At 39.2% G+C, this 10757-nt stretch overlaps 1 protein-coding gene across 5 annotated transcripts in view; it reads left to right on the plus strand.

Annotated features, from left to right (window-relative positions):
* LOC107554117 (serine/arginine repetitive matrix protein 2-like) overlaps positions 1 to 10757 on the plus strand; it is a 17036-nt gene that overhangs the window by 3032 nt on the left and 3247 nt on the right. For all 5 annotated transcript variants that reach the window (XM_016236517.1, XM_016236519.1, XM_016236518.1 and 2 more), the window contains exons 2-12: positions 1163 to 1417; positions 1598 to 1693; positions 1805 to 1990; positions 2172 to 2252; positions 2347 to 2412; positions 2858 to 2887; positions 2970 to 3083; positions 5196 to 5328; positions 5822 to 7794; positions 9181 to 9885; positions 9964 to 10071. In XM_016236517.1, the coding sequence (XP_016092003.1) occupies positions 1170 to 1417; positions 1598 to 1693; positions 1805 to 1990; positions 2172 to 2252; positions 2347 to 2412; positions 2858 to 2887; positions 2970 to 3083; positions 5196 to 5328; positions 5822 to 7794; positions 9181 to 9885; positions 9964 to 10071 (3740 nt within the window). In that variant the 5' untranslated portion in view covers positions 1163 to 1169. The remainder of the gene's footprint in view (positions 1 to 1162; positions 1418 to 1597; positions 1694 to 1804; positions 1991 to 2171; positions 2253 to 2346; positions 2413 to 2857; positions 2888 to 2969; positions 3084 to 5195; positions 5329 to 5821; positions 7795 to 9180; positions 9886 to 9963; positions 10072 to 10757) is intronic.

The following is a 10757-nucleotide window of genomic DNA, read 5'->3' on the forward strand; positions in this document are numbered from 1 at the left end:
GCGTTTGAATCATCAGTGGCAAATCCTTTAAATATGAAAACGTACTTACAGTCTGTGAGTCAGAACAGCCGGCATTGTAGTCTACTCTTGCAGGATCAGGAAACGGTCCTCCATAAAATGTGCTGCACACATCTGAATATTTGGGTTGAACTGTTCTGGAACAGTGTTATAAATACAATTTAACCACAGATTTTCTAGTTGTGTTCTCTTTTGGAAGGCTAAACAAAGTAGTTTTGGTTTCACAACGAAACACACTGCGGGGCTAGAGTGAGCTTGTAACACTCCAAAGAGAAAGGAAAAATTGAAATTGCATCATATGACCCCTTTAATAGATTGTGGGATCCCCAATAACTTGGTGGGATTCATTTTCATAACTTGAGCACGTTTCAACATATGTTTGATCAATTGTGTACAACACAGCTTCTGTAAATGACCTCTGTAATTATTAAACAGCCCTAGACTTGCAGCGAATAATAATACCACGCTGTCTTGCTTTAAAATGTATTCGTGTTTTTTTTTTTTTCCGGTTATGTCAGACAAAGTGCTGAATCTTTCTATTTCTGGACAAATGTTGTTAGTGATTTAGCACATTAAAAGATATACTTAAAACATACAGGTCTTTAGAAAGGCATTAGTTATAAAAGTAATTTCGTTTAGTCAAAATTTGTATCGGGGTGTAATTTGGATTTTTTTTCAATTGCAATTCTGGGCATTTTAGGGTTGCATAAATTCGCCACTATATTTGATACACCAAGTATCACCACTGTACAACCACAATACTGTAATGAAAATAAATTTCACTATTTGATGTTTTAAATACTGTAACAAATATTTTTATCAAGCATATTTTAAATGATTTATTGTTTTTAATGTCGTGTATATATAGTGATATCAATGAAGAAATAATGACAGAACAGCTCAGAAAACAACTGTAAAAATGTTAATCATTTTTGAACCATTCTTTGAATAGGTTCCGTTTTGTGTGGGGAAAAAAAAATAATATATATATATATACACATATATATATGAGCACTCATTTATTGACATTATTTATGTAGCAATTGCTTTTTTCCCCGGCCACTTAAAAAGTAGGAATGTGATATGCAAAGTTGTTAAATTCAGTGCTTACTCATGAGTTCTCATGTTGTGTCTGGCCTCTCAGAGCAGAGATGTATAATGGTATCGGTTTGACCACGCCGCGAGGCAGTGGCACGAATGGCTACGTTCAGCGGAACCTGTCCAGCGTACGTGTGAAAAGGAACAGGGATGAGCGCGGAGGAGAGCGGGATGAGAAAGACCGAGAGAAACTGGAGAGCCAGCTGAACAGACAACCTAATGCTGATATCCTAGAGCACCAGAGGAAGAGACAGCTGGAGGTGAAATGTGCGGAGCTGCAGGACATGATGGAGGAGCAGGGGTAAGATGAGATCAAATATAAAGAATAGTAATAAGAAATGTTTCTTGAGCATCAAATCAACAAATTAGAGAATGATTTGTGACACTGAAGACTGACGTAATGGTTGCTGAACAGTCAGCTTTGCCATCACAAGAAGTAGATATTAAGAGCAGCCTCTGACCAAGTCATCCTGTGTGACAGGTACTCTGCTGAGGAGATCGAAGAGAAAGTCAACACCTTCCGTTTGATGCTGCAAGAAAGACAAGAACCTGCCCCTCCTCCAACAGAGAGGCCAGCGTGAGTATTACTTCAGATCATTCAGACAGAAATTAAGGCTTTTTTAATGGCCTTTTTTGTGCCCCGTTAATAGTTATTTTTTTCCCATACATGTTTTGCTCTTTCTCACAGTGTGACCGAGACTCATGCACTGGCAGCTGCTAACCAGCAAAAAAATGACCGTCTGAGAGAAGCTTTCGGTATCAGCTCTGACTACGTTGACGGCTCATCCTTTCATCCTGACCGGAAGGAGCGAGAAAAGGAGAAGAGGGAGCAGGAGAGGCTGGAAAGAGAGAAGCAGCAGCAGCAGAAGTACCAGTGAGTAGATGGAGGGGAGATTGAAGGGGTCTTATCATGAGGAATCACTTTTTCTTGAGATAAAAAAGCTTGATGTACTGCGAAAATGTACTGTACCTTTCAGAAGTCCAAACTTGCATGTATTGTATCTTATCTGAGTACTTACTTTCTGTTCAGTCTTTCTCTCATCATTTCATTTCAGGATTATTGAGTCTGATAACACTGATTCATCTCCTGAGCGAAAAAAGAGCCAGAAGAAAAAGAAAAAGAAAAGCAGAGAAAGGTAAACTGGAGAATGGAGAAGTAATTTGGAACACTTTTAGCATGAGTTCTAAGAAAATAATATATTAATGAATCAATTTTCTCTCTTGTAACAGCTCTGAGAGCCCGTCACCCTCTCCTCGACGAGAGAAGAAAAAGGACAAGAAGAAGAAAAAGAAAAGGTTTCGTTTAATGCCCTTAAATTACAAAATTCTGTTAGTTCATGAGGGAGACTGGGCTAAGATGTGATAATTGGGTAAAATGAATGCACCTAAATATACAGTATTTTATTCAATTTATTAGTTGAGTGACTCTGGAATATGTGAACCATTAAAAAATAAATAAATACAATTAATGTAAAAGGGAATGATATTTTACATTTGTAAATGGTTTTCAAATCTTACATTTATTGACATTTGCATTTTCATAAACCATCTAGGAAAAGGTTTAATAGTCAGATTATTGCATGTGGTAATATTATCACTATTAACTGAGATGCTTTGAGGCAAGTTGTCCAGGAGGCTAACACACTTTACCCTACTGCTGTTATTTTGAGAAAATCCTTCGTTTAATAATTGTGAGCTTTATTTGACAGATAAGTTCAATGGTTTTATTCATTGCTTTCAGGGAGGAATCAGTGAAGAGTGACACAGAGAGGTGAGTTTTCTCCTCATCACTGTAAGTTACCTTTGATAACTGTATTTACTATATATTTAAATGTTATCATTTCTTACAACAGTTCATCAGATGACCGAGAAACAACCAAAAGAAAGAGAAAAAGGAGTGACAATGAAACTCCACCTCCCAGTAAGAGCCGAAAACAGCAGAGTGCATCCTCCAGCCCAGCTCGCAGGTATCATTACATGTGCACACTACTTGACTTTTTGTCATATTATAGTGTGCCCTCAGATTTTCCTCCTTACATTGAGTTGACTTGAGCTTTTTCTAATAGCAATTGCAAGTTTTTCCACCCTATAAACAAAATTTCTCCTATAAAATAATTTTATTTAAAATTGTTCTAACAGGGTTTCCGCTGGGTCTTAAAAAGTCTTACATTTAGTTGTATCAAATTTAAGGTCTTAAATTGTACAAGAAAGTCTTAATTATGATTTCAAAAGGTTAAATTTGGGGACGGAAAGACCAGAATTGCGATTATGGCTGAATGTGACGATTAAACTTCAAAAGGCTGTGATTTCATTGAATAAACATGAGCGCTGCAGGTTCAAAATGCGGTGCTGCGCTGCTTTGTGTTCTGCCGTTATCGGGAAAACAGTTATATTTCTACCAAACGCTCCACCTGCTGGCAGAGAATGAATGAGCATTTTCAATAAAACTGTTGTTTTGTTCAGAGTTCAGACTAATGCGAAAATCGACCCATGTTTTTACCCTGCAAACACGCAGAGCTTTGAATGTGAACTGGTGGATCGATAAGAAGACAATGCGTTATAAAAATCTAAACATAGGGGTGTGCGATATGTATGGTCTGCGATAATATCGTAATTGTTGTTTTAACGATGTGCGATTTGATATTATGAGTATATCGCGAAAAGCAAACACAAAACACACCTACAGAGTGCACGCATACATTAGGTGATGAAGTCTAGCAGGTTAGACTAGTGCGTGCATTTAGAGTGCGTTCTTTCACTGCATGAATTGGTCTATCAAAATACATTTAGAATTATCACATAATTTAAGATATGGGGCAGAAAATGTATATATTAAAATAATTTGATATAGTTAATATCACACGAAGAGTGCCATTTTTTTTCTCAAAGTAAGCATGATTACAAATGTGATATTGATTTTATACTACAGTTCAATAAACAAGTAGTTAATATTAAGAGACTTGCGTTTTAGACACCATATTGCCTGTTTCTGCTCAATATCTCCAACAAAAATAATTTCAAACACAGCCACAGAGCTGTTTTGCATCTCTTAGCAACAGGACGCTGTTTTGTACCTGAATGAATCAACTGTTTAAATGATTTGGTTCAATCCCAATGACTCGTTTATTAACAGTGACTAGCTGCCACCTACTGGCGGTTTTAATTTCACATTTAAGGTACCTTTTCATTTTTTAAATAATTTCAAACATCAGTTTTCTATGTTTAAAATATCAAAACATTATTTATGCATTTGTAACTGCAGGTTAAAGTATTTAATGTCCCTCAGAGCTGCATTAAACAGTGTGTAAACATCTAAATGACACTTCTAATGCAGCTTCCTCTGCATTGCAAAGATACATTTTGTTGATACTGATTTAATTTGCTTGGTAACAGCCCAAATGCAAGAATTTGACTCAAAATATGGTGCACAATTTTAGAAAAAATGGCTTAAAGGTAAAAATATCCATAAAACTTGTTGGAAATGATTAATTTCTATTACTGCTGTGAACTGACCACACAGAATATGAAGAAAAAATTCAGGAGTCAGCTGTCCATGGTAGTCTTTAATATATCAGCACAATAACAAATAAGCAAAATAACGTCTAATTATCGTTATCGATGAAATCACAGAAAATTATTGCGATATTTTTTGTCAGTATCGCACACCCCTAATTTGTTATTTAATTGATATAATAATTTATTGATGATAGTTGTTTAAATTAATATAATAATTCATTTCTCATTAATTTTCTTAACGATTGTTTAAGGGCTGAAATGTAAAGTTTATCATTTGATAAAACTTTGTTTTTGTGAAAATTGTATCGGAACTGTAAATTAGGCATATGCTTTTTACAGTAATTTTACATTTTAATATGGTACTGTAGACATTGCCCTACCCCGCTTTATTTGTGCAGGTCTTAAAAAAGGTCTTAAAGTCTTACATTTGAGCTTAAAAATACTGCAGAAACCCTGTCTAAAATACATCAAATATGAAGGCTTGTTCAGCATTTGAAATGGTGTACATTTTAAAAAATTTGTGGAAGTTCATGTAAATATATATGCATGACTTTTGTTTTCAGCCTATCCCCTCAAAGAGGGAAACAACCAAATAAATCAGATTCTCGTCCAGATGAGGGGAAGAAAGGGAGATCCCCTGACAGAAGGCTTTGTGGCCGTAGTGAGGAAAGTCCAAAAAGGATGGAAGTCGGAGAGGTAATGTGTTGTTTTGTAAGTCATAGAGGCATATGCACACTGTAATTATTTAATCTAATTTATTCTTTGTATTTGATTAGTGAGTTTGTTTCCTTCTATTCTTATACATGTTTGTTATATTTTAAGTAAATATATTATGTATACTATTCTAAACAACGTCCACAGTAAATCACAACCGAACACATTCAGATAGTGTCTTTGGCTTAAGTTGCATCTTCTGTGTTTGCATTGTTTTTTGAGCGCCTTGCCACAGCAAACATTGAGTTTTAATGTAGTATGTCAAGAAAAAGTTGAATTTCTAAAAAATGCACCACGTCGAGACCCCTACATTGAATGCAAAAACTTGTCATGTAAACTCCTGATGCCTGGCCTAGTTATACAGGCCTACCTTAAGCCAGATTAGTCAAGCAGTTGTTCAGACAACCCTCTGACTAGTTGATTTTAAAAAATGTGGTTTTGCACCTCCTTCATTCTTTGTCTTCCCCACTTTTAGAGGTCACCAAGACGCTCAAGAACGCCTGAGCACAGCAGAAGAGACAAAGGCCGAGAACGTGAGAGAGAAGTGCAAGAAAAACCTCAGAGAAGACGACAGGACTTCTCATCGCCATCTCCACCACCAAAGCAGCAGCGGGACAGACGACCACGGAGTGAAGAGAGAGAGAAACCCCCTCAGACAAGAAAACATGACTCTTCACCATCTTCACCAAGCAAGCAGCAGCGAGAGCGGCGACAGCGGAGCGAAGAGAAAGAGAAACCCTCTCAGTGGAAAAGACAAGTCTCTTTGTCTCGCTCTCCGTCTCCTAAGCAGCAGAAAGACAAGAACCGAGGGGACGATAAGAGAAAGAACAAAGGTAAAAGAAGACATGACTCATCCTCATCCCCATCTCCTTCACCACGTAAAGACAGAATAAGAAGAGGACACAGTGGAGAGAAAGAAAGAGCAGTTTCCCCCAGGGACGGGGAAAAGGAGAGATATGGAGACCGAGTGAGAGACAGACAGAGAAATAGCGATAGAGATACAATCCCATCTAGTAGAAAAGATGACCGAGGACGGGAGAGTGATAAAGGGAAGGAGCGAGACCGAAACCGATCTAATGACTCCATGTCTCCTGCTAAGCATTCACCTTATGCAAACGGAAGGCAAAAAGAACGAGATTGTGAACTGGAGAAGGAACGAGAAGAACAGCGAGAGAAGGACAGAAGGAGGGAGGAGGAGATGAAAGAAGAGGCTCTGAGAAAAGCCAGAGAGAGTGACCGAGAAAAGGAGAGAAACCACACTAGAAGAGCAGAAGTGTCTCGATCAGACAGGAAGGCCTCCTCTAGCGGTCAGCCTGAGGACAGGCGAGGTGCCAGAGGAAGTGAGATGGAGCAAGAGGTGGCCAAGAAAGACAGGAGAATGGAGGAGGACAAGAGACCGGAGAAGAGTCCTCAAGACCAGAAGGAGGAGAAGCAGATGCAAAAGGAAAAGCCCGGAAAGAAAGACAAAGGGAAAGCTGCGAGCAGCAGCAGCAGTAGTAGTAGTAGCAGCAGCAGCAGTAGCAGCGAGAGTGACAGTGACAGCTCCTCATCGTCATCTTCATCCTCCTCCTCTTCTTCATCCTCTTCATCCTCAGAAGATGAAATGAAGAAGAAGAAAAGTTCAAAAGACGGCAGTGCAGCTGGTAGGTCAGTTCCTAATGCTGTCATAGCTCAGGCTATTGCACGCCGAGAGAAGGAGAACCGAGGAAGGGATGGGGAGAGTGGTGAAGGCAGAAAGACGTACCCTCCCACACAAAGACAGAGCTCACCTCCTGAGTCCCAAAGAAAAAGGGACGATGTTGATAAGAGACAGCGAGACATGGAGAGAGAGCGGAGACCTGGCCACTCCTCGTCTCCTTCCACAGGAGCCAAAGACCGGGAACGTGGAAAAGAGAGGTACACTCCCACTGAGAGTTCAAGCCCACCTCCTTCACCCCCTCAGAGAGGCCGGGACAGTGGAGTCCCAAGTGGGGACAGGTACACACCTTCAGAAGAAACCAAATCTCAGAGCAGAGATCGAAGATGCGAGCGATATACCCCATCAGAGCTGGAACGAGAGTCTTCACATCCCTCACTTGGCAGAGGAAGAGATCGACAGAGTGACCGAAAGAAAGACGCGTCACCTTTATCTCCAAGGGGTAAAGGAGGGAACGACTTGCCTCGAGTCAAACAGATGGCTTCTCGGCCTTCACCGAAACGCACTCCACCACGACAGTACCAGGACCCACAACGCTCACGTTCTCCCAGTCCGAGACGAGGAGTGAGGAGACCATCGCCTTCACGAAACTCATCTCCTTCCCGACGGGACTACAGCCGGGAACGCCTCAGAGAGCGAGAGAGGGACCGATTTAGGGCAAGGCCAGCGGACAGAGATCGAGAGCGTTCCAGGGAGAGGAGAACAAGGAGCAGCAGATCTAGGAGTCCCCGAAGACCAAGTCCTCCTTACAGGTTAGTCAGAGTACCACAGTTTTTGGAATGCTAAACTCAACCTTACTAGTAGTTGCAGTAGACAGTCTGTGGAAATGGGTTTTTGTGTGTCTTGCCAGTGACATGCTTAAAGGGATAGTTCACCCAAAAATGAAAAATCTGTCAAGACGCTTACAGGTTTGGAACAATATGAGGATGAGTAATTAATGACAATTTTATTTTTGGGTGAACTAACCCTTTAAGCTATTTCAAATATCTTTTGCATTTTTTTATGACCTCTATATTCAGTGACTACCAAGGCTGTATTTATTTGATCAAGACCCATTTCAAGGATCACATGATCATTCAGAAATCAAAGGGCACCTATTATGCCCCTTTTTACAAGATGTAATATAAATCTTATGGGTCCGTGGATAAACTCTTAAAGGGACCGCAGTCCGCAGTGTTATTTTACATTTGATTACTTTAATTTCTGTAGTATTTCTTACCTGAATAAAAACTTACTTAACCTGAAAAACGTAGTTTCATAGCTCTCTTTATTCTATTGCATTTATTTGTGCTGTTGTTTGCAATTTTTTTATTTGTTCTTATTTTATTACTGACTTTTTACTTGTGGTTTTTTTTTTAATGAAAATAAAACTTTGCGTTGAAGAAAAGTAGATTTTTGTTTGTATATGGACATTTAAATTACAACTGGTTGAGGCGGCCAAATATGGACCAGATTCCGGTCAGAGAATCAGGAGAGCAGGAGTAGTCTTTAGATTGAGACTTATTTTACTCCAATATATGTATCTGCATATGCCTCTGGTATGAAATGAGATGGTTTGTATTATATGAACACATTACAGAAAACATAGCAGCAGCATAAACAAAGACAAACAGCTGTTTTCACTGGCAGGTAACCATAAAAAACACAGCAGATGTTTTTTAGCAGGTACGAGCTGTAATGGCGCAGATCTAGTCTGGAAAAGGAGGCAGGGAGCAGCAGCTCATTTGCATTTAAAAAGACAGGCACGAAAAATAGCATGTTTCTGCTTTCACTCAAAATAGGCATTTTCAAAATGATATAATAAATGATCTGTGGGGTATTTTGAGCTGAAACTTCACAGACACATTCTGGGGACACCAGAGACTTGCATTACATACTGTAAAAAGAGGCATTACATGTCTCCTTTAAAAAAAATTACTGACCATGTATAAAATGTTTTTTAATATTATTTGGGGGAATCCATTAGGAGTTTTGGAGCTACCGTACACTGTTGAATAAATTGTGTGACCAGTGGTTTACGGAGTCGTATAATTAATTTGAGAACTATACACTGTAATTACATATAGAGCGTGAAATGAAATTTATAATAAATTTATGTAATTGTGGTTATTACAAAGATTTTCTCTCTTTACACCTAGGTATCGTCATTCACCCTCTCCTGTTTGTCGGCGCAGAAGTCGTTCATTAGAAAGAGAAAGGGAGAGAGAGCAGGAGAGGAGGAGGAATCGAGAGCGAGATAGACAGCGTGAACAGGAGAAAGAACGAGAGCGAGAACTGAGAACAAGGGCGCCACCCAAAGATCCCACTCCTCCACGGCGCTCTTCATCATCATCCTCTTCCTCCAGTTCGTCCTCTTCAACCTCGCCCTCTCCTCAAAGACAGATGAAGGGTGTAAAGTCTACAGATGCCGATAAAGACAGATCAAGGGAAATTGATGAACAGACAAAAAATAAGCAACCAGAAAGGAACTCTAAACATCTGTCTCCCTCCCCTCCTAAAGAGACCCATCTCCCTTCCAACCAACCGCATCATCGCTCTCGCTCCTGTGAACGTCCTGCCTGTTCTAGATCACCAATGACCAACCAGTCACAAAGCAGGGATCCACCTGGTGACCGATTAAGAGGCCAGCCCCCATCAACTGTCCATGAGCGGCACCACAAACCGTCAACGATAGGAAAGACTTCTTTGAATGGGAAACCAGAGAAGGAGAGCTCTGGCCAACAGCAGAAGCAGAAGAGAAGCAGCTCGAGTTCTTCATCTTCCTCCTCCTCATCATCCTCATCTTCATCCTCATCATCATCCTCATCAGACAGCTCAGACTCTGAGACTGAGAAAGCAAAAGGGTAAGTGCCAAATTATTTAGCATTTATTCAGTTCAGTTTAATAGATGGTACCCTTCATTTCAATGTTTGTTTTTCCAGAGGTGTTAAAGCAAATACAAATAGAGATGCTGGCAAGATGGCGAAAAACAGAGCTTCTTCGTCATCATCCTCCTCATCAGAAAGTGAACAAGAAGATAAAACAAAAAGGTAGAATATATATCTTTTATTTATTTATTTTTAATCCTTGATTTATTCCTACTCTACTAAAGAAATAGTGAATTTTCCACTGCATTTAATTCAAATTTTGAATTAAAGGTTTACATGCATGAACCAACAATCTTTCAATTTTAGGCTGCTGAATTATCGAAATAACTGAAAATGCCATATGCTAAATAGGGCTGGGCGATATGGGCAAAAATTAATATCTCTGTATTTTTTGGCCGATTTGCGATGTACGGTATATATCTCGGTATTTTCATTTTTGTATTTGGATTTTTTAAAATCTGTATTTAATATATATATATTTTACTTACCACCAAATGTTGTCCAACAACAAAACAATACATATTAAAGGCTATGAAAACAAATAAAGTGAATGTAACCATGTAATACTTGTAGGTTTAAAATTCTACATGTCACATTTATTGTCCAACTACAAATATTTCAGCGAAATTTATATTTTAATCAGAATTATTGTGCTCCTATTTAATTGAGCTCTGTCTGTTTGCCGCGCATGTGTGCGGCAGCGCTCGTGAAGTTTAGCAGAGAATCCCAAAGCAGAAGGCTCATGCACTTCTGACAGAAAAATGGAAATATTTCCATGGCTTTCTAACATTTACAGATGGAGAATATACCTGTGAAATGTAAGTTATGCATTCAGGAAGACGGCACAT

This window comes from Sinocyclocheilus grahami, unplaced genomic scaffold, assembly GCF_001515645.1.
Source record: "Sinocyclocheilus grahami isolate Dianchi unplaced genomic scaffold, SAMN03320097.WGS_v1.1 scaffold491.1, whole genome shotgun sequence".
NCBI classification, from domain to species: Eukaryota; Metazoa; Chordata; class Actinopteri; order Cypriniformes; family Cyprinidae; genus Sinocyclocheilus; species Sinocyclocheilus grahami.